Below are 24,908 nucleotides of genomic sequence, written 5' to 3'. Positions count from 1 at the left end.
TTGCTTTACAACCTGTAATCCATATATCAAAGCCAAATGCTTCAAGCATTCCATAAAAACCGGATAAAAATCTTATAATGCATTTTATTATCTGTTTTGCAAAGTATGCAAATCCATTTTTACAACACTGTCACACTTAAAAGGGTTTAAAGTTCTTGTATAGATAAAACACATTCATTCAAATAAACCTGCTCGCATAACAAATGTAAACATAAGCCTGCTCTTCAAATGTATGTCAAATCTACCAGCTGCCATGGAAAGTCCACTGAAGAGCTGACTAGGCAATATGATGGTCATTCCAGAATATGCAGTACTTGCTCAAAGTTGATGACATTGTGGATAAACTGTTGATTTGGGGCCATGACATAAAAGGATGCAGGCATGCATATAAACAGCATTAACAGTTTATGGGGAGGGGGGGTAAACATAAATGCATCCGACAAGATCACCCTTCAGAACAACACTGCAGAACTAAAGCCTGAAATACTGTCTTCCAGTGCAGTCATTCTTGAAATCATTGGAAAACCAAGTGCGTCCATTGATGAAAACAGATTTGTAGGCCATCTTCACTTATGCTTCAGCAAATTATAAGAGCTTAAATTATGATAACAAGCTACTCCTTAAAGAAACATTTTGAAAAGTAGGAAATGTTCATGGTTCAAATAAATAAATGTCAGCAGGTTTAATTTTCTTCTCTCCCACCTCCCCCCACTCCCAAACACATCTTCAAAACTATACAATGAACATGCCACGAATACTGAACACCTACAGCAAGTGTTTCCCAAAGTCTGTAGCTGGCTATTACTAAGAAAGGTACAGTAACTGCATTTTTATACATCTGAAACATTTTGTACAGTGCTTATCTTTTGATGCACATATTTTGTTCAAGTTGGTGTACTTGTGATTTCTGCTTTAAAAATGCCAAATAGGTAAGAAAGTTATGTACATACCATTGGAGAATAGTGTCCTAGATAATATGCATCTATTTCTGGATCTTACTAAAATTCCACCTATTTTGTGTTGGCAAAAAATTACTCATCCTAAGTTCGTCAAATGACATTTAACTATTTTAGCTGTCTTGTACATTTTAGTGTAAAAGATAAGAAGGTAATCCTGGATATGACTGTACAATGGATAATAAGGTTTGAAGAGAAAACAGCAGTGACCAATGTTTTGTTTGCCAGTGTAGGGAACTGTCACACAAGACTAATGGCACTTTTAGTAGGTGCTCTTGCCATTTAAAGTATTCTTACACATGACATCCCACCAAGTGAGTCCTTTTCTCTTTTATGCAAGTACACAAGAGCATGCACATCCACACAGACACTGGGTACTAACAATAAACATCCATACTTGGGGCTAAAGAAAAGTTTTAAATTTCCTAACTACCAGGAAAATGAAGGAAAAAAAAAAAAGCAAAAGTTATAAAAACATTACTTACATCTGTTGGGGCTTCATTTTTTGAATTCAACAGGTTAAACTATGTACAGGGTGATAGCAATGACACAAAGTTTCAGTAACATACTAAAGGAAAATAAACTTGCTGTGACAAAATAAAGATTGAACAAATCAGGGTAAGGCATACCTGCGAATAAATACCAAAAAAAGGAAAATTCTCTTGGCTATTATGTCCAAGAATACTGGTTCTGCAATTCACAGGTGCATTTAAACAAAAAGATGAACATTTTCCAAAAGTCTGACCATAGTTATTGCTAGTTCTGAATTTCAAACAAGGCCCTTTCAGCATTTGCATATTTGTGTTGACTCAATTGCTTAAAGGGATTAAATACAAATAAGGGTGCTGGTAGTAGGTATGCGATTATATAAAATAGTTTAAGAAGGGATGCAAAAGAACTGATGGTAACATGAAGCAGAATATGGCAATGGGGGAAAAAAACTAAAATTACATCCTCTCTTGACCCCATAGGTGCAGAAAGGATATAAAAACACTCAAAATGCATCTGCATTTCTACATTCAAAGCTATCAGATCTATTTCTTTTTGCACGTCCAAACTGAACATTTTTGTTCCCATGAAATAGCATATTCTGTAACCCGCTTGACCTAGGCTATATTCCGCACAATTCCAACTACTATCACGTTAATGTGGTGTGACCAAAAGCCCCATGAGGGCAGAGATAACGTTCAAATCTTAACAGTCACCCTCATCCCATAGCATTTTCTATAAATAGAGAAAAATGGAGATTTGAATTTTGCAAGTATGTACATAACTTATTTTGTCAATTTATTTGATAAAAGTCTTCAGAAAAATAGACACTACACAAATATCATAAAAGAAGAAAGGGGACTAAATGAAGACTATCATGGCTGAGAAGCTGGGTTAAGAATGGTTTAAATCTATTTCAAGCCTACACTGCTAATGGCATGTAAGAGGAACAACTTTCATTTAGAAACCCTTTCCAAACAGAAACTCCATGAGTGTGTCCTCGTAAAGCAAGCTCTTAATCCGCAAATGACAACTCAAGTGTGTGCTCACCCGGAAAGTTAGCATGACACTATGTTGTTGACTATCTATGCTTTCCAGGATTCAGCCTTAACTAAGAGATGGCTAAGGTGGCTGTGGTAGAAAAATGTAAATGATGAAACTTAGATTAAGATAAAATTAAGAACTAGAAGATGAATTACTGCCTTGACTGTATTTTACAAAGCGAGAAAAGGAATGTCTAATTTCAAGGCAAAATAGCCTTAAATAATATATAAAAAAAAGACACAAATCAAATAGGGAAATATTTTACACTTTATGCATACGTTTGCTTTGAAGAGTGCATAAAATATGAAACAAGGAGGTTTTAATGCCTGTAATATACATATAAGTGCAGGAAAAAATTTATACATAGATATGCAAATGCAATTTCTGCAAGCATGCACATCGTATACACATGCCAGCACATGCACATCATGAAGTATCTGTGATGCTTTGAACACTTTTGTTCCATTTACCTACTGCACACAGAAATGAGTACATAATATTTCTTTGTGTTGAAAAGGGGTGACTGGGAGGTTTGCAACAAAACAAAAAACATGTTTCAAAACATGAAAGTGGCCCAATGGCTTACTCAGCCTCTGAAACTTAAGCCATCAAATATATCTATTGACAAAATATACTAATGGCAATGATTATACATAGTCTTTTAGTATTCTAATGCTTATGCAATGAAGTGTAGGTATGTTGTGTCAATAACACCCCAACTGAAAACAGTCAAATCATTAAAACATTTAGTCTGTAGTGGAACTACACGTTCTATGTTGAAAGTTTTATGTAATACCAGAAATAACGCAAAGCTGTCATCAGTATTAAGTCAGCAAAGTAATCATTTGATTCATTTCTTTTACTCATTAATTAGTAGGTTTCTTGCTTTATTAATTGGCAAACTAAAATTATGATTGTGAAAGTATTTACGAACAATGCCAACCTATTTTATATAAACTATTTCAATAAACACTTGTTTTCAAGATAGACCAAGGCACCAAGAAATAATGAAGACACTATAAACATTTTGGGCATCAACATAGAATAACTTTTTTTTTGGTCTTAATTAACTTTTGCTGCACAAAACTATATTGTTGCAGCATTTCTGATCTTGATGTCCATCCAAGACAGAGAGTTGCTGTTCTTAACTACACAGTAAAGCATAATGTGTGGATGTGGAATGAAATGTTCTTTCAGCACCTTAAGTTTACTAGAATTTATAAAATATACTAGAAATGAAGTCAAGACCCCACTGAGACAGAAACATGAAGACTTTCTTTAAACATTCAACCGCACTCTTGCATTTTGCATGTGATGTACTGAACATCATCTACAATGTCTGAATGCATAATAAAGTTTTGAAACTCATTTATAATCACATCCTACAGAACAGAATATGGCAGGGCCAAGGGCTTATTTAGTCTGAGTTCGGCCACGAGCCAGCTTGAATGCAAATGGGAACCGCTGCTCAGGCACTCCCTTGCGAGATGAAGGTGCAATGCAGCGATTCATGAGCCATTTCTGGTCAGTCGTCTTTACTGCAGCTTTCTTCGATGATGAGGCTTGGTATTCTTCTGCAGAGATACGCGTGTGCACTGTATGGGGTGAAGGGTCACGATCATGTGAGCGGGTGCGGCGAGCATTGCTCTGAGCTGGCACCACAGGCTCCACTCTGATAACCTCCACCTGGTGAACATGTGAAAGTGTGGTGCGAGGCTTCTTGATAATGGGCATGGTGATGGGCATGGTGGTGCTTAGCGAAGGTTTAGGACGCCGTCGCACCATCGCTCTCAAGGGTTCTCCTGATGCCTCGGTGTTCCTGCGGTGAGAGCGCACCTGTGCCGTCGGGGTAGGTACATGCGATGCAGCTGTCAGCCTCCTTGAGTGCACCTCTGCCTGCAGCTGTGCTATGTCCACTCGATCTTTCCTCAGTAATTCTGGGGTCACCTGCTCCACCTTGTCTTTGCGCAACTGAGATGATGAGGAGCCTGCACTTTCAGGCATGACCCTTGTTACTCCTGATCGCAGTGCTTTGGCTGGAGAAATAATCTCAGTGTTTGGCTGTCGCACACTTCCACGATGTTCCATAGGCATGCTTTCCTTGGCCCACACCTCGTTTATCACACTATCCGAAAATGTGGTGAAAGAGCTTTCTTTGACTTGTGCTTTGAGGCTCACATCTCCACTGATTTGCCTAGTTCGGTGTACTCTGGCACCGCTGCTGGACGAGTCTAAACTGCTGTCAGCAGAGGGTACCTTGATGTCTTTATTTCCCAAGTCCATTCTACATTCTTTGTTCACTAGCGGCTCAATTCCACTATTACCATCACTTCCTGCAACACTTTCAGTCCTAACATCCACATCAGAACCATTTTTTTTCAGACGCAGAGATCTTGCACTAGCTGCAGGACTTGAGAATCCAGATTTTTCCTTATTTAGCACACTGCTGCCATGATTATCCAAAAGAGGGCTGCTTTCTTTGCTGCGCAGCAACCTGATGCTGCTTTGAGAGTCTTGATCTGCACTGTTTTCTTTGCTGCTCAGTAATTTCCCTTTGACAGGATCTGCATCAAAAGTGTGTGAGGTACTATGACCTACTTTTGCGCTGGAGCATGCATGGACATCTGCTACCACTTCTTTGCTGCGCAGGGACTTCACAACACTTCTGATTTCTGAATGTGTTGCTGCACCTCTGGTCTGCATTGTCCTGTTGCTGCTGCCAGTATCAGCTACATGGGAAATATCTTTCTCCTGGATGCTATCACCAGATACAGGGCCTTCAACCATGCTGTTTCTACTGTGCACCCTTGTGCGACTGTCTGTGCTGGGAGAGCTATCTTTACTCCTGAGTGACTTGGCACAGCCTGAAGAGTCTACTTCCTGAGATGCAACTTTTCTGTTCCCTTCCTCTGCATCTTCTAATTTCATCCTCTGTTTTCCTTCCCCTTCTGCCGGTCTCTTAGGAGGAGAAGAGCTGCTCTTTATTTCTGAAGTACCTGAAAGCTTGCGTTTACGCATCGATCTCGTGTTGGGCTGTCCTTTCAGCTCTTCACTCTCTTTGATTTTGCTACATTCTCTTGATGGCACAGTCTCTAACACATTGTCACATACACTCATGCTGGAATGGGTCTCCAAAGAACCTTTCCTTATCGGAGTGATTGCAGATCTTAATCTGTTGGACTCATCCAACTCAGCTTTTGTCAGTGAATCAAAGTTTCCTGGTTTTGGTTTGAGAACAGCTTGTCTCTTGTTTGGAACCAACTGTTCTGTGGTCACCAAATGTTTCTGCTTTATCTCTGTATGGCTTACACTGGAAAGTGACTGTTCAGTTATGGATGCTGATGAAGATAATGGAATTCCTTTTTTCTTGGAGGCAAGGTTTCTGGAAAGGTTCTTCTCTATTGCTAAATCTGAATGAGCATCTTGCTCCTTAGAAGATGCGGACTGTGTGGTAAATCCTGACGACTGTTTGAGTTGTGATTTTGAAACAGAGATCATTCTTTCAGTTTCTTGTGCAGATCTAGATGATATGCTTTTTCCCTCCTGCCTATATTCACTGGCATCTGGGCCTGCCTTTCCTCGTCCAGTGTTCGTATGTTTCATGCTGCCATAGGAACCATCCTGCTCTGCCTCATCCATGTCCCAAGTGAAAGGTGCTACACTGACTTGCTTCCTGAAGGCTCTCCGTGACCGCTCATTTCGAGCTTGCTTGCTGGGATCCTCAATGTCATCCATTTCCCACACAAATGGCTCAGGATGAATAAGCTGTCGCAATGACCTCACCCCTTTTAGTGGTTTTCTAGACTCTTCTGTCTCTGCCACATTGCAGGGGTCCAGCTCAACCTTCTGGGTCTTGGCAACGGTGTAAGTCTTTGATACCTGGGACATGTCTGACCTCTGCTTTTTGTTGCCGCTTTGAAGCATGTTAATCTTCACTTCATGGGCACTCATTACGGTGGAAACGACAGTGTTTGTATCATCACTGGGTTGCACGCTGAGCTTACTCTCTCCTGACACTGTGCAGTGTGTAGGAGTGGTTGCTTCTGCAATGTTTGACTTAAAGGTTGGCCTTCGCTGCCTGGGTTCCGTGACAATGCACAGTTCAGGGAGCTGACTGTCTGGGTCCTGCTCAGGTGAATCTTCTGTCTGTTTTCTTTTCTGCATGTTAGCTGCAGCCTGATTCCGAATCATATGTTTGGGAGAACCTTCAGGACTTGACGATGAATGATTTGGTGATGTTTTGGAACTGCCTAGACTGCAGTGAGCTCCCAACTTCTTTGTGTCAGCTAATGCAGGTGTTGCTGAAGCTGATGTTCTGACAAGCTTTTTTGCACCTTTGTCGTCAGGAACTGTCTTTGCTGTGTCTTTTGTTCGAGTCAAATTTGCAGCAGAAGCACTCCGAAGTACCCTTCCTGATGTGGATGCTATTTGTGAACGTGAATGATCTTTTCTCACTTCCTGGCTGTTTGTTGAAGTTATGTACAGTGCTTGTCTCTGAGAATCCCTCAGTCTGTGGGTGTGCTGAGTGTGTTGCAAATCAGAGTCTTCTGCTATCTCTTGTTCATCTACATGTTTCAGCTGATTTACAGCACCATCAAACTCTGTGCACAGTTCCACTGATGATGCTCCTTCTACTGTTGTAAGCAAACTGGTTGTACTACTGCTTGTACTTAAACTGGAGGAGGCAAAATCGTTAAATTCTTTTTGTGACATGGAAACTTTGTCACTTGTAGATTCAGCACGAAGACGACAGCTGTGGCAAGCCAAGGCAAGGTCTTCAAGATTGCTGCAACACCTAGTTAATATCTCACCCTTCATGTCAGGTTCTTTAGTCACTTCACTGGGTTTGGCCATGAGAAGATCATGCATCACTGTGGCAACAGGAGCTTTCTCCTCTTCATCGGATATTGCCTGTTCATAATCAGAGTCTGTGAAAATCAGGTGTTTGACTTCCTCATCTGATTCAGACAAAATTCTATCTGACATCACAAGCTGACTGTTGAGATCTTTGACAGCAGTTTCAGTCTCACCTGGATTAAGAATGTTCCCAGTTGACCCCATGGCAGAATGGCTTTCTGTAAAATCAGTAGCTTTGCTATATACATCTGATGCTGACAAATGGTCAGGAAGTGACATAATGCCACAGAAAGAAGCATTTTTATCTGACACTAAGATATTTTCATGTGTCGGTGTAGAAAAACCTGAGCACGTTTCCATCAATGTAAACTTATCTCCAGAAATCTCAGACACTGTGCTGCCACTAAGTATGCTGTGATGGCTTTGGCTAGAAGATAGGAGATTTCTTTCTTCTTGACATGACAGAGAGATTTGGCTATTTGATTCTGCACTAATGCTCAGCTTGTCACCTGAAACAGCTGTAGCCTCCCTTGATTTGCCAACATCAAGGTTTGGGCAAAGGGAAAAGTCTTGACTTTCCACAGCTGGTATGGAAATAACCTCATCCAAATCTGTGACATTACCACTTAAGCCATCAGAAGAAGGCTTGCCAGTCTCTTTGTGTGGTTCTGCCAGTTCCTGGCACACACCAGAAAGTGCAGTTTCACTCATTTCAGGTACAAACATTCCTGATACTGAAGCATCATATGTTTGGCTTGTGATGTGGTAATCTTTTGTTTCGTTTGATGTCTGAGAGTTAATCTCACCTGATGCTGTGGCACCATCATGTATGCCCAAGGAAGAAGAGTCGCCATTTCCTAAAGACTCCACTGAAACAGAGTTACCGATCTCTCCACATGACTTACATAAATCATTATCTGATTTTGAATCAGTAGGGCTCTGGTCAGAGGAAGCAGACACCACAGGGCTCTTATTTAGTAGACTGTTAGTAGAAGTAGGGTTCTCAAAGTACACTGACTGGTCCACAGGCATCCCTCCAAGTTCACAGGGATAAGAGGAATGCTGAATTTCACTTAGAAGTCTGACATGATCACCTGCTTTATGCAGTTCACTGTCATAATTCCTGTCTTTCTCAATGCCAGCAGCTGAAGCTGCCTCACTCTTATTGCTTGCCTCCATCACGTCTTTCCTGTCACTAGACCTTGACATCTCAAATCTACAAGACTCCTGGTTGTTGTCATCGCAGACCTCTCTCTCAGCTTGCTTTTCTTGCTGATAAGAAAACTTGTTCAAAAATGTTGTAACTAATTTACTTTGCTGGTTGTCAGGCATTTTTGCATCTAAAGACATGAAAGTCTTGTCATCCACATCTGACAAAGTTTCGGAAGGAGACGTCCATTTAGATTTCCCATGAACAAAGTGTTCTACAGATAAACTGTGAGGCTTTTCATCAGTCTTCGGAGTTATGTTATTATCAACCTCTGCAATGTCATATCTACAGTCAGCTCTCTCAACACCTTCATGGATTTCAGTTTCAGAATTTACAGCTACCTTTGATACTGTGCTCTTTTCTGGTGCATCATCTTCTACATCTAGCTTTCTAAATTCCAAGTCTGTGGAATACTTTCCTGAAAATCTATCTGTAATAGCCGACATTTTGCACTCTTTTCCACCAATGCTTACATTTGTCTGGATTTCTGGTGTCTTCAAAAAAACAGATCCTGATCCTAAAGAGGAAGTCACTGTATTTGCAAGCACTGCTACATGACTAGTGGAATCTTTTACCTTATCTTCAGTTGTTTGGAAGTCGAAGACAACAAATTGTTCCATCTCAACAGCATTGTCTGTGCTGCCTGAGCACAGAGCAGTGTCAATCTTGTTGCCTGGTTGTTCCTCACCTTCAGAGACTTTCACTGCTTGCTGCACTATATAGCCAAGTGAAGGACTTACATCAGTGCCCAGTCCTGTGTCTGGTTGTTCTGCTACGCAGTGTTGCGCATCACTACATTCCCTTAAAACAGTTGGCACAAGCTGAGAGATGCTGTTCTTGCTTGCATCTTGTTTATCAGACACATCCTCTGGAAAACGATCAGCTGTGTCAGCATTCCTGTTTGTGTTCAAACCAGGTTTGTAACTCAAGGCTGGAGTGCCAGATTCAATATTTCCAAGATCTTCACTCTCTCTGGGCTGCATGGGGTTATGCAGCATTTCAAGTTTTGCAGGATGACCTTCAACATCTGATAACAGGTCATCCTCAACTGTTTTCAGCTCTTCCACTTTCTCTGCTTCTAGGTCAGGCAAACAGTCTGGCTGAGCACTACTCACTTTTGTCAATGCATCGGTCATGATGCCTGGATGCTCTGAGTGGACTAAATTCTCAACTGTCACATCCATGCAACTTACCTCTGCTTCCAAACTCTCAGCTTTTTGATCACTACCAGCACAAGGTTCAGATTCTGATACACACAAGGAATCTGTCCCAACAGGGGTGGAATCAGACTGTAACACTGGTTCACATATGTACTGCTCTTTGCCAGAAGAGAACAGCTGAACAGTGGAGTCAATTATTTTTGGAAAATCTTCATTATTTTTACACAAAGCTGTGATTTTTGATGCTTCTAAGCCTAGGCCCTCTGAGTTGGATGGGTTAATGACCGGAGTCTTTGTATCAAATATTTTTTTCTTGCAGGATGTCAGTTTGCTAAAAACCTGCATGCTATTTTGATCTGCAGAATGCTTACTGCCATTTTCAGATTCTTCTTCTGAGTCAGAATATGACACTAGTGAAAACTCTCCAATATTTCCCACGGACACGGCTGGATCTTGTCCTTCTAAGGTGTCCATCACAGTCTGGTCCTCTGCAACACTCACTAGAAACTCATTACTGGGTGCTCTCCCTTGCTTTAAACTGCCATCTAACTGTGAGGCATCATTGTGTGAAACAAAAGAAACATGTAGTTCTAAACTAACCTTTTGGTCAGCCACTAGCTTTGCATTTCTTTCAGTGATGAATTGGATGCCATCAGTTGCCTCTGATGAAACATCCACACAGTCTGAAGGTGCTGGACTATCGGGACAGACCACAATGACAGGCTGAACCTGCTCTGCTATTTGTGAGGAAAGACTGTTAGATGCCTCTGACGTTGCATCAAAGTAAACATCATCTACCTTTGCATCGTCCCTGTCCACCATTCTGACAACATCCTCATGTACATTTGGAGACTCAGGTGTGTTTGAAAAGCTAGGAATGGCAGAAACGCAAGATGCAGGTAGAGCCAGCTGATTTTTATTGCTTGGCAATGTGTTGTAAGATTTCTGATGGGTTTCATTTTTATGACTGTTCCCATGTTCCACACAATTTAGTTCACTGTTGTTATAACCTACAGCAATATGAGTATCTGCTGATGCTGTTGCATCCAACATATCTGGGAAACCAGAAACCACACTTGATACCACTGACAGAGAACTCAGCTCTGCTGAGCACAAATCATTAACCTCCTTGTTTATCTTCAGGGCATCTTGTGCTCCCATTACCGTGAGGTTTTGATCGTGATCAGACACTAATGAGCTTTCTAAAACAATTTTGTTCATGTCCCAGGTACCTTTTGCTACTTCCTCAGTGCAAACTGGTTTACTTTCCTCCACTATGTCCTCCTTTTTTGTCACTTCTGAAGTCTTAGACAAGTATTCCTCCTTGTTTCGATCAATAACTGAGAATGATTCTGAAGCACCATGTGTTAAAACTTCATGATCTGGATTAGTTTCGGCAGGCAGAACTGGTTCTGGGTAATCTTCTGGAATTAGAGACAGGCCTGGTGCATCCTTTCTACCGCTTGAATAAATTCTAGGTGCAAGGAAACCTAGCTGTTGCTCTGTGTTCTCTGATTTAGTTTCAAGGGATGCCACTCCTTGAACCATATCTATCTGATTGTCAACTGATGCTTTTACCTCCTTTTGGGTAACCAGGGATGTAGTTACTGTGTCTTCTGCATGAAATTTATTTGAGAGACAGGATGATGCTAGAAAAACAGCAGCTTTTGGTGACTGGTCTTCTAAGTTGCTATTCTGGCTCAACAAGACAGGTCTGCTCACCAGTTCTGATGACACATCTGTGAAAAGTCCAACATTAACATTCACCTGGATTTTAGTCTGTTTGCAAGAGTCTTCAAGGTCATGGTTATCCCCAGAGATAAGCGATTCCACTTCTGAATTTGTTTTTAATGGCATGTTTTCTGCAGAATCCTTTGTGGCACTTTTTGCTGCTTTGTCTTGCATGTTAAGCTTTTCTAGCATAATTACTGGTTTTGACATCAACAGTTCTCGCTGAGTAATCCTAAAGTCTTTGTCAACCTGTGTCTGGGAAGCGCCGTCTGAAGAGGGCTTGGATAGTCGTTCTATTTCACTCGGGTTCATTCTGATCCCAAGGTTGACGCTGCACTTTTGAATGAGTTGCTGCTCCAGATTGCCAATGTAGTACACTTTTCTCAGATCTATACTGGAGTACGAATTCTTCCCCAAAACACCTGTACCGCCAGGATTCAAGGGTTGGCCAGGTACTTTCTGCAACTGAACCTGACAAGTTCGCAAAGAAGTGGTTCTCGGTGAAACTGCTCGTGATGTGCTTGGAAGCTGATGCACTTCGTAACTGCTCCGCCTCTGAGTAATTGAAATGGCCGTTGGCTCCTCTTGCCTATTTCCAGCACTTGCATACCTCTTTCTACAGCGGTTTAAAGGTAAAGGCTCTTCTGGACTTCTTCTACTGATGTAACTCATGTATGAGTCGAGGAATGTTGGCTTTTTAGTTGATCCTGAGGTTGGAGAAGAAACAGGTGAGGTGATGGAAGAAGGCGGCAAGCTTGTGATACTTGCACCAGGCAAAGGTTTTAATCCCTGTTCCTCATCCTTCATTTCAGGAGCAATGTGAAATATGTTGGACTTTTCATCACCAACACTAGCTTCTGAGAGTACTTTGCAGCTGCGTTCTGTTAAGTTTGAACCTGAGTCCACTGGTTCCCATAAGTCATCCATATCATCACCACTTGGGATTTCGCCTCCATCACCATCTGAGGTCTCAACACCTCTATTTGAATCGTATGCAGTCTCTTTTTTCTTCCTTTTCAATGTTTTGGAATTTGAGCTGCTATCGAACTCAAGATCATCAGCTGAAGCTTTTCGCTTGCTGTACTCCTGAAATACTTCCCCTTGACTATAAATACCTAAAGTCCCAATGTAAATTTTGCTAAGGGCCTGCTTCTGGGCAGCTCTAGCTAACTTTTTATTAGACTTGCTCTGAGAAGATGTGGATAAGGAAACATCTGAAGAACAATCTGATGCATCTGAATTGGAACTCTTAGATGTAGATTTATGCACATCTCTTAGTACTGAATCTGAATTCAACGTCTCTGAGTGAGCGGTGTTCCGAGGGCTTGTACGACCATGCCTTGATGAGCTCTGTCCAAGAACACCCCTCTGGCAGGCAATCCTTCGGCTTCTCCCAGGTGAAATTACAGCCTCTTCTGAACTCATGTCCTGAATTTTCTTTAAAATGGCCTGTGAGTGGTTAGGCACATGACTCAAATAAAGGGAAAACTGAGAGAAAATCCTCTGGCACAGGTGACAGAAATAGGAGGATGTATCGCCCATTTTTTTTACAGTATATGGATGTAGATGCTTACTTGCAAAGTGCTGGATCAAAATCTGTTTTTTGTGAAAGTTTTTCTGACACAAGCTACAATATGACTCTGATGACTTGGAAGTCTTGGGAAGACGCACTGCAGCTTTGCGAATGCTATTTGCTTTGATGCAGGCACTGTTAAATTTGGAATGGGAAGAATCTACCTTAAGCCAACTTTTGCTGCCTTTTAGGTTGCAGTTTTTTTTACGAGAAAACTGTTCACTCCATTTGCTCAATTTTTTCCTTATGGGTGCTCTTAACTGCCCATGGACTTGTTTTTTGGTATGTTTTGGCAATGGGAACTCTAAAGTGTCATTGCTGCTCTCTGTAAAGGCTGTGCTTTCAAAGCTTTCCATCTCATCACTGCCAAATTTTACTTTGATGTTGACACATTGCAGTCTTTCGGGCAGATCAACTTTTTCTAATAAGACAACAGGATCTTTCACCTGTGGATAGTTCTCCTGAATTTCAGTGGTTGTCTCCACATTTAATTCGCTCACTACCTCCATGTCATCAGGTGCAACAACCACAGGTGTGTCTCCAAAGATTTTCTGAAGATCACAACTGCCCCTACGAGATACTTTTTGAAATGATCCCATTTCTGCTGCAGACAACTTAAAAGAGTCTTTGACATAATGTGATGCCAGGTTATCATCTGTTTCAGTAAGGTTTCTCATTGGAAACACTTGTTTTAAATCAGTGTTCTCATGATCATCTGTTGTGATCAATGTAGACTTACAGGCATTATCCAACTCGTTTGGCAAGTTTGATGTCAATGACATCCCAGTGTCCTTTTTCTCTTCATTCAATGCTTTTCCTGCAGGATCAATATGAGCTCTGGGCAGAAGCACCTTCCTGTCTTTGGAGGTTCTGCGAGGTTTTGGTGGAGGAGGTGGATTCTTTGCAATACACTCTGTCCAGTGATCTGCAAAGTTTTCTAGAGAACATAGTGTCTGCCCACAATTCAAACACTTGTAAAAACTTCTTCCACAAGACCCAGACACCTCCTTGTACCTAGGCTTTTGATTAGCTGGCGGTTTTGGCTTACGGGAACTCTTTTTTTTCTCCGTTTCTTTCCCTTCATTATCTAAAGAGAGTTTATCTGAGACTTTAGCTTCTCCTTCAGCAGGTGAAGGATTGGCAGATGCTGTCTTCTTTTTTGGATAGTATTTTCTTTTGGGCTTTGGTTTAGGAGTCTCTGTTTGGGGCAGACTCGAGTCAATGGCTCTGTTCTCTAACAATCCTTTACCTGAATCTGCAAGCGATGCAGACTCTTCTCTTCCTTCACCCTGCTCAGGTTTTTTCTTTGGTTTCTTTGGCTTAAGATTAGCCTCTGCCGCCTGAGCCCCATCAGCATTTTCAGCCTGTTCTTCTGCCTTTTCTTCTGTTGGGACAGAGAATTTCTTTTTTGACAATTTCTTCTTCCTCTTTGCTTCATTATCTTCTGAGCCTTCTTGGTCTCCTCCCTGCTTTTTCTTGGGACTTGAAGCCTCACTGTTCAGAAGTTTTTCCCTATTCTCCCCTAGGCATTTGTTCAGCAACTCTAAAACTTTGGCTTCAGTAGCCTGCTCTTCTTCAGACAACACTTTAGGTGATTTTGGCTTGGATCGAGACTTTGGCTTTGATTTGGGCTTGGGGGCTTTGCTGCAGACTAGCTTGTGTTCACGAATACCTGACTCACTGATACACAGCTCATAGCATCTCATACACTGGAAGACTGTGCTGGTTTCAAGCCCTGCTTCCAAAGCTTGGGCTTTGTTGAGGGCCATGCGGTCACCCAGAGATGGCTGGTGCATGCCTGGTCGGCAGATCTGCTTCACGTGAATGCGAAGGGCATCCAGTGTCATGAACGCTTTGGAACAGATGATGCAACGGTAGGTTGCAATGGATGACTCGCCACTTCTGTTATCAACTACAATGCCCCCCTGCTCTATTGTACTAGAGGGAGCCCCTTCTGAATCCACCTGTTTGGTAACTGCTTCCTCATTTGCAGCAGTGCCTATGGCAGACTGAATAATCTGCTGCTGTGACTCTTTTGGTAAATCAGGGTATTCCTGGTTGAGACATGTCTTTGGCATGGTCTCAGCAGAACCAGTTGCAGTCATCGGTGTTGAAGAATCTATGTTGAAGGTACTCTGTGTCTTCTCATGTAATAACTGATTGTTGCCAGCTGACACAGAGGTCAGCACATGCACACTGGAGGTGGAGGATGGAGGAAATGCAGCAGAAACTTTTGAGACCGTTACTATTGGTGCAGCACTCAAGGTACTGGTGTAACCAGGGTATGAGGGCAAGGTTTTAGTTATGTTGTGTGTCGTAGGATGCTCTACCATCAACAGCTCAACTTTAGGCGAAGGGAGGAGATGGCTGGAGGCAGTGACATTAACACTGATGGGTACATGCCCAGCCTGTGAATCAAAAGGCACAGACTGAATGGAACCTGGGACTAAAGTCACCTCAGAACTGCTGACACGACTTGGCTCCGTAGTATCTGGAGCTGCCCCTGAAGGTCCTACTCTTGAACTAGCAGAAGAAAGAACAACAGTGGTCTGAAGCCTAGGCACAGTGTTCTGCAATGAGGTTTGGAGATGCGAGATGCTGCTGGGAAGAGGTCCTGGCCTGGTGCCGTAACTGTGAGACTGTTGGAGAACCTGGGACTGCAGAACTATGTTGGCACGCTGTTGCTGGGTGTTGCTGTTGTTAAAACCTGGTCCTGGGCAAGCAGATGATGGTACTGCCTGCAGTCTCAACAGCTCCTGTGTTTGGCTTGCTGTCTTGGGTTGCAGATTAGCTTGTACATGCAAATGAAGTTGTGAAGCAGGCTGGGGCTGGACATGAACAGTGTTCACACCTGTCTTTGCCTGTGATGTCAAAGTCACTTGATGCCCAGGCAGATGCAGATAGTGGGACGGCCCCATGGCAGTGTTGCTTTCTTGCTTTTTGTCCATATTGAGGGTCATGGCCTGTCTCAGTAACTTCGTCAAGTCCTCTTTAGACAGTTGGCTTGCCTTGGTGTCACTCTCTTTATCCCTCTTGTTGCCTTTACCAGGTGACCTGTCGCTTCCAGTCTTTTTCTGCACCCTTACCATTGCTATAGGGCTGCTGGCAGCTATTGTAACAGGTACTGTTGTTTTCAGGACATTATCCTCACTGTTCAGAACTGCAGGAGCGGGAAATGTTTGGGGCGGACGATTAGGTGCAAAGAGAGTGGCAATTGATGGAAGTGCCTGAGCTTGTGATGGTTGCTGCTGCCCAGATGCAGCCACACCTGCAGTGCCCACCATGACTTGTGAAGCTGATACCTTGGATCCTCTTGGTTGGCTGCTAGCAGAGGGATCCCCCAGAGCACGCAGGGTGTCCGACACACTGTCAACAGAGATCTCTGGTAGAGTGTCAGGAAGAGCTATAGACAAAGTACTATTCTGAGTTTCTCCTGTGAACAGAAGATTGTTGATTAAGTAATGACGATTTCCATCGGTACTGTAGCTGGTAGTGCTTGGAGGTGCCACAGTGGCTGAGACTGTAACCACACCCTGTGGAGCAGCACCAGAGGTTTTCATCTGTGGCGTCAGAACTGATGGCTGAAGTGATGTAACAGCCATACTGCTTCCATTAACTTCAGTAGCTGCTGATTGAAGGTGTACCACTTGCTGAGGCTCTCTGATGGCTGTGATTGTTCCCCCTGACATGTGAGTGATGACATGTGAGGTGTTGTGCAGTACAAGCTGAGGTGTGGCCTTGTGCTGCTCACTCAGAGCCTGTGCTCCTGCCTGCTGAAGTGTCATCAGGTGCATGGGCTGGATCTGCCCACCATTAGTCACCCTCAAGGTCGAGATGCTGGCATTGGAAGTGAGAGTGGGGCGAATCTGCTGTACACCTGTCAGGAAGTGCTGTGGCAGCTGTAGCTGCTGCACCTTGGGCTGCTGTACAATCTCTGGCCTCTGCGTGCCAGGCAATGGTTGCACAACCACCTGGCCACTGATGATTCTGGGTCGCAGGGTGGTGTGGGCCAGGCCGGTGGCCTGCTGCACTTGATGCTGTTCTATTTTCAGTGTCTTTGGCATGCTCTGTTGCTGCACCACGTTTTGCTGAGGCTGTATTGTGGACTGCAGCACAAAAGTATGTCCCACTTTGGGTGGGTCCTGGCTCTTGGGAAGCTGAAGCTGTGACAGCTGCTTTGGCAATTTCTGTTGCTGTAGCTGTAACTGCTGCTGTTGCTGAAGCTGTTGTTGCTGCTGCTGTTGAAGCTGCATCTGCTGCATTTGTGGTGGCTTCTGTGGTGCCTGAGTTTGCAGCTGTTGCTGAGATGCAAGTTTTTGCCCTGAGCCTTGCTGACTGCCAGCCCCAAGAACCAAATTATGTAGAGTCTGTGCAGAAATACCAGGGTGTGACAACACCTGTAAAAGCTGCTGAGAACTAATTTGTCCAGACTGCACCAGCTGCAGCAGGGTTTGAATCACGTCTGGTGACAGCTGCTTTGTCACCATCTGCTGCACCAAATTCACCTCCACTGAGGTCACTGGGCGGCTAGCCACCTGCAGTGATGTCTGACCTGCCGGCTGTGGCTTTACCAATGTTGTCAGCAGGGGCTTGGCCTGCACAGTCTGATGAAGCTGTTGCAAGGATGTGGGTTTTACTGTCTGTGCCTGAACAACACCTGCTGGATGACAAATGGCCAAGCTTTGCATGGGTTTTGCAGAAATATTTTGAGTTAATGCTATATTGCCTGCAGACTGCAACAACAAATTTTCTCGCATCTGTCTTCCTGCAGCAGAGAGACTGCTCATTAAGTTGTTTCTGTTTTGAACTGATACATCTGATGACGATGCTGGAATTGACTTGGTAGTTATCTTCTGACTTCGCATAAGTGCTGGCAGCCCCAGTCTGGAAGCCTCGCCTGACTCCTTTCTTAAGTACTGTTTGCACATGGCAAACAGATTGGAGAAATCATTGTCTGGACTCAGATATGCTGGCCTCAAAATGCCACAAAGTCGTTCCACCTCATACAGTGTTGCAATATTAACCTCCTCTTCTTTTACAGTGACAGAGTTCTGTGAGGCTGTGGGACCAGCATGAGATTTGCGAGCATGGGATTCACACAATGCTTGCAGAAGATCTTCTGATGGGTGGAGTGCAAAGGCTGTCAGAGCACAGCAAAAAGAGATTTTTGGTGATGCCTTAGCCACAATAGTAGCTAGTTTTTGGCAGACCTGTCAAACACAAAATTTAGTGGATTAAAATATGAATTTAGAGGTTCACATTTTCATTTATATGCACTAGCAATTCTGAATTTAGCTTCAGCTGTATCACGCTTCTTGTATTCCTCTAAAATTAAAATGCTGAAAATATGCATTAAAAAAAAAAATTTAGAAAACTACCAAGATGTAAGTTTATATATGTTCTCTCTTGACTGGAAGGGGAGGGGGGGGGAGAGAGGAAAATCCCATACATACACGCACGCAAATCTCGCTTTCAAAACTCAAATGGACATCTTGGTGGTAATGATTTACACTTGATATGATAGCAATATACACAAGGATTCAAAAGGATTTTGTTCCTGCACCATTACCAAGTGACAAGCCAGCAGACTAATCAAATAATAATAATAAAAATAATACCTTTGCCATGTCTCGTTTACGAGCCATAGCCTCTTCACCAGTGGCTGCACCTTCCTTGACTAATTTTTCCCAATAAACTTTGTCCACATTCAGCGCAAAAACACACAGGTCTGTGTAAAACTGGATGAATTCATCGCCACACTGTCCACAAATAAAAAACAGCTTACTGCAAATGTTCAGCATTACCAAGAATATTTCAGTGTTCTAATGTCATAAAAATTCTATACCCAGAGATTTTCATGTTAAAAAAAAAACAATTATAATACTGACTTGCATGGAAAATAATAATGGGAGGCTGAATTATCATTTATGCTCAGTATGTTGTTGAGCAATAATAATGAGTCACTTGGATCTACTTTGCTCAGACATAACCAAATGAGGGTAAGAAATCATTGTTGCATGCAGCAATAATAATGTTGATCCAATAATGCATTTCCCCACTTTTAAGGCAAGCTCAAAGCGCCTTATAAAACAACACACATTGTCCACATTTATCACAAACATAGACGACTGTCAAGGAAGATATATCAATGACATAATGACAGAAAAAAAAAGTAGTATAAAATGCTCTAGAAAGACAAGAAATATTAATATCTATACAACAGTTACATACCAATTATACCTCCTGATCTACTAGCAGTATGGATATAATTTTAAGCCACATCTTGTTCCTGTAGATATTATTCTAAAATACCCATTTTATGACTATTACCGGCCTTTAATAATGATGCTATGCTATGTAAACATTATTCTAAGTAGAGTGTGGATCTCACTTTTTATGCATATCTTACATCTTATCCTTTACTCCTTATGTCTTCTAAACTTATCAGCTATTTCCACGTCTTCTCAAATTATCAACATGTTTTCCATGTTTTCTTGAACTTGTTTTTCTTCAGCTAGTCATTGACTCTCCAGTTTCATCGTACTATCATCTACCCTCCCTTTCTCTCCACACCTGCTCTTTCACAGCATCAATAATGTGAAGCAGCTGCTCAGTGGATGGTGATAGTTTAGCCACTGCCCACAAACTGGTGATGAAGTTATCATGGTCACGGTCCACCTGATATTGCTGCTGTATCCACAAATGAAGTAGCTTCTGAAAAAGTAAAAACTAGCAGTCACTCCCTTGTTCTAACTTGCTCTTATGCTAAAATATGAAGCAAAACAAAGTGATTTCCATTACACACAAAAATGTGTTTAAGAAAAGACTAGAACTATGACTGCAAAAATTTGTTTTAAATGAATAAAAAAAATTCTGATGTTCACAGTGGCAGTGTTCTTGTAAACTCACCTGTTTGCTCTGATGGTTAGAAGGCTTGATCCAGTTCTGGACAAGTACCGTCTGAGCCAGCACTGTGCACAGTTCACGAGCCTCTTCTTTTTCCTGTAGGCTGATTATTAGCCTTATGCTGTCCTCCACCCCTATTTTCTGACACTGCAAGTACAATATGTCTGTTCAAATGGAAGCACTCACCTACACTAAGAGAAAAGGGGGTGTACCTGAGTGAAATTCTTGACACTTAAGATATGCATCATGTTAACTATTTTGCATGCACTTAAAAACTACTTAGCTTTTTTCACTTACACTTCTGGAAAACCTGGCAGGAAGAAAAGATCACTTATGATAGTAAAATTCCCTTCCTGAAATTAAAGTGTCAGTGAAGTATCTTTTTAAATTCTCATTCATGCAGCAACATCGTAAGTGGACAATCTCTAAATATTATGTAAAATAAATTTCACATAATCAGCATGTTTTAGAAACAAAAATAAATTTCAATCTAACAACTTCCAAATATGATCAGGTAACAAACTGGAGACTTAGATTTACGAAACTCTGTACAGAACAGCCAATACAAACAAAAGAATTTTTTCAGCAATGATTCATATAGCAGATGGTTAGATATTATGTTCTTACAATCTGCAACATTCACGGATATAAAATATAACCTACCTCTTCTTGCAGTCTGTCTTCATTGCCAAGGCGATGAAGCAGAGTCACCTGAATGCACCGCAAGGACAGATCATTCTCAAGTGCAGGGTGCTTGAGGCACCAGGTACAAAGATTAAGGGCAAACTCATCACAGTTTTCCTGAAGCATCAACTCAACACGCAGTTTCAGGATCTCTGGGTCCTGTCCCTTGATGTATGTAAGTCCTGGAGTGCACAAAGCTTGTATTCATTTTTATTTCTTCAGTTGTTCTGCACTAATTTGTAACTTTCCTCCTCTACTTTCCCTTTGTTCAAAATTTTATAAGCTTTATAAAATTATATACAGGTAGTCCTCGACTTACGACCGGGATCCATTCGTAACGCGGTGTCGTAAACCGAATTTCGACGTAAGTCAGATCCTACGTTCATACAGTACTATACCATAATAACAGTACAGTACGGCAAACACTTAGCCTATCCAAACACGTATCCTAACACAGTACCCTACATAATTATCAATAAACATACGTACAGTAAAATATTGTGCAGTACAGTACGCGTTATTATCACTGTCGCTGTCATAGGAGCAGATCCTGTCACGTGTTCAAGGATGCAATCTTTATCCTGGATAATCGTAGCGACATTCGAGAGACTAAGTCCTAATGACCTGCTAATTTCTTTTGCTGTCTCCCCCTTCTCAGATTGCCTTATGATATCCACTTTCACCTCCATGGTGATGGCCTTCCTTTTCTTTGATGCACTGACCTCGTAAGTCGGAATGAGCGTCGTAACCATGAAACGACGTAACTCAAGACCGTCGTAACCCGAGGACTACCTGTATATATATATTTAAAAAGTGCTGTCTATAAGAAAAAGTCACAGCCATAAAACCAGCACCTACCTTCTTCTTCTTCATTGTCTTCTTCACTTCCCATGACCAGTGAGAGTGTAGGCTCTGTCCAGGGTTGGTCCATTAGTGACTGTAGCAGGCCAAACCGGGTATAGCCACGTGGCACCATCTGGTCGTGACATGATGCAAGTGATGCCTGGAAATTCTGGCGGCTGGGGGTATCTTCGTCCAGCTGTTGCCACTGTATGTCCAGCACTGTTCGTGCACATTGTCTAGCAAAATAAATAACAATGGGATAATTTTTTTCATACCCATTAAACAATGGATGAAAATTATGCCCCCAAATTTAATGAAAATGTTTTGTAGTATCTCTATAAAGACAAAAAAGGTAAAGGTCATCCCACGACTTTTTCATGTTGTTAGGGAGTGAGGTGTTAGAAACCTCACTTTTCACTTCCACAATCCTCTTTGAGTCAGATACCCATTCCTGTCAGCTGGGTCAACTGAGGGAAGTGAGCTGCACTAAAGGATATCAAACTTGGGCAGTTCTAACACCAGCGCTCTAACCATTCGGCTATCTGCCGCACCCCCAAATTTCTATAAAGAACTACATTAATAATACAAATTTATGATCAACACTGTAAAGCAACAAATTTCACAAGTCTGTTTTTCCAACATGGGTAACAAGCTTACGAAATTGTAAGAAAACATTTTGCAGCTGATCGCACAGATTCTCATTACTTACTGAAATAGCTTGTTGGAGAGTTCAGTCAAGAATGGTCCATCTACAAACTGGACAATAAGCTCATTGATATAGCCAACAATCACCCAGAGTCCAATAACCTGGTTTTCAAAAGTATCAGCTTCTGCCTTCACCTTGTCAATGGCCTGCAAATAATTACTTTTAGTAGAAAATTATATAAACTTAACCATATTTCGCCTACATACTGGATAGATTGTGGTGAATTATTTACTAAATGATGAGAATAAAAAATGTGCAGAGCAAGAAAACACATTTTTAAAAGAATAATATTAATATTTGTAAGTATAACTTTCTCTGGAAACAGCACTAGTTCACCCCCTAAATACATATAAATATAAACTGCATAATATTCTGCATGTGACACGCAATACTGGAACCAAAAAAGGAAAAGTAGTGGGGTCCATATTTGCCTGGGCTGATCTGAGACACATAAAGATCTGCCTGAGCAGATTGCACTATCACTGAAGTAAAACAGTAATGATAATATTTATTGCCAGAGAAAATTGCAGTCACAGGTAGCTGCGTGATAAACAAACAAAGGTGACTAACAACTTTGACAATTCCCACAGTCTAGCGTATTATTTCCTGAAATGCCAAATCCAATTCTGTATCGTTTCACCAAGAGAAGTTTAATAAATGATACTACTGAAACTTTGAGGCAAGATGATAATGATTATATTTTCTATGCCAGGCTACTTTATTCACAAGAAGGAATAAGCTTGTAAAATCAAAGTATATTAGTTTGCTTAATGCAATTCTACTATCAAAATGAGAGTATAAATGGATTTTTTTCCTATTGTTTCTGTAACATGTAGCTACAGTCGGACCTTGATAAGTCGACCTTCCCTAAGTCGAAAACCTCCCTATATTGAATTAACTGTTAGTTCCCAGCCAAATACCTGCACCTATTACGCCATTTTTCCTAACACGAAATTTTTTTGGGGGTCAAATTTTTTTGGGGGTCCCTTTGAGTTTGACTTATCGAGGTCCGACTGTAAAAGCTTTATCTGGAATTATTCCCCTTTCATCATCTCTTATCTTTACCAGAGAAAGCAAATCCATTAGAAAGTGATATATCAAAAGAAGCTATCCAAATCAACCACACATCAACCCACTGATGACTGCTTGAAAAATGAGAACTCAAAGTAAAACAAGTCACTGCTAAGAGACATTAAGGAAAATAAACTTAGCAATCTATACACAGGTGTATGTCTATGATAAGAACACCTTTCATTTATATGATCAAGCCACGATCAGACTGGTGAACAATAGGCTATTCCATTAGAGTTCTAGCATTTCACACAAAAAAATGTGATTGTGAATTCATTTGATATGGACTAATTTATAATTATAATTCACATAATGCATCCAATTTATAAATGTTAGGATTTTTCTGTCATTATTTTTATCACTCCAAATCTTTGCAAATAATAATTATTAATTACAATCAACAATAATAATTACAGATGTAAGAGATGTTGTCTGTGCAATGGGTTAAATGAAAATAAAATACTATTTCAAATGCTAAATACATGTGAAGTATATTCTTTAGTATTACTACAAACAAGTAGTTCAGGAAGTTACTATCTTTGTTTGGCTAGCCATAATTGTAAATGCTAAAATATTAGTTTAAACATCATATGTTTATATGAGAACTAGAAATCCTCCTGCTTGAAAATTAACTTTTAAATTAAACATCCCATCAGTCTTAGAAACAGTCCAGAAAATATATTATTTATTCTTAATACTAGCACAAGTTTGTATAAATAAGGTCTACATCAAAATATTTTACTGTTTACTGCTGCCTTTTTATTTTGATGCTCACAACAATTAAGCATTCTATGTAATACTTTCCACTGACAGTTTGTCACAGTCAGTAATAGAAGCAAACGTTGAGGAAATCTGTGGTTTCACACTTCCTGTGTTTTTTTTTAATAACTAAGCCACTAACCCTAAAGTCACATATGAAATGCAGCTTGACATTACATTCACAAGCACAACGAGCTCTCCAACTCAAATTGAACAAACATTTTATATTTAGAAAGATGAAATCATAAATTATGAGAAACCTCCGTAATTTCACAAAAGAGATGCAAACTTTATGGGATTTTCATCTGTAACCGTCTGCGTGCCTGTCCTCACGAAGCATCCTAGGACACTAGCCAAGCGAATGTCTGAATAAATTACATCAGCCACAGTCATTTTGCAATCCATATGTACTAACATCTGCTTAAACGAATCAAAATAGTGCAGTGATTTTATAGAAAATGAGTTCAATTTTCATGCCAATACTCAATATTATCTGCGTGCGTGCAAACAGGTAAGTCATAAATGGCGAAGGCACTGAAGAAGGGGAGCTAAGATCGACCAGTTCAGACTAAAGAAAACAGTTGCATTGACTGACCTTGCATGCTCTCTGGCAAAACAGTGAAGTAGATAAGCTTTTATCTGCTGGGTTTTGCTTAAAGTCGTCTGCAGCAGATCTCAATTCGGCTAGCAGGGAGTCGAAATCCATCTTAACATTTTCGCTACATGTGCGCCATACTACGTAAACACAAATAGCAGCCGAGTAACGCCGTCTGGGCGCCAAGGACAGACAACTCGCAGCTGCGCTAAATCGGGAAACTGGGTCAAACTTCGATACTCAGCATTTCCCGATTTAAAATTATATTCACGTATTTTTTGTGAAGTATTTTGCTATAATAGAAATCGTTCATTTACTCAAGGT

At 41.3% G+C, this 24,908-nt stretch overlaps 1 protein-coding gene across 1 annotated transcript; it reads right to left on the bottom strand.

The window, feature by feature from the left end:
- Positions 1 to 68: 68 nt before the first annotated feature.
- LOC112571520 lies at positions 69 to 24,760 on the bottom strand. The gene is made up of 8 exons (XM_025250545.1): positions 24,585 to 24,760; positions 22,163 to 22,305; positions 21,469 to 21,689; positions 20,590 to 20,792; positions 19,930 to 20,073; positions 19,594 to 19,734; positions 18,639 to 18,779; positions 69 to 18,230 (listed from the first exon to the last, which is right to left on the bottom strand). Exons 1-8 carry the CDS (start codon positions 24,693 to 24,695, stop codon positions 3,903 to 3,905), a joined length of 15,432 nt encoding a protein of 5,143 aa, XP_025106330.1. The 5' UTR covers positions 24,696 to 24,760; the 3' UTR covers positions 69 to 3,902.
- Between the last annotated feature and the right edge of the window lie 148 nt (positions 24,761 to 24,908).

This window comes from Pomacea canaliculata, linkage group LG9 (genome assembly GCF_003073045.1).
Source record: "Pomacea canaliculata isolate SZHN2017 linkage group LG9, ASM307304v1, whole genome shotgun sequence".
Lineage (NCBI taxonomy): Eukaryota > Metazoa > Mollusca > Gastropoda > Architaenioglossa > Ampullariidae > Pomacea > Pomacea canaliculata.
The sequence above is the reverse complement of the archived record's forward strand: the minus strand, read 5'-3'. Positions and strand labels throughout refer to the sequence as shown.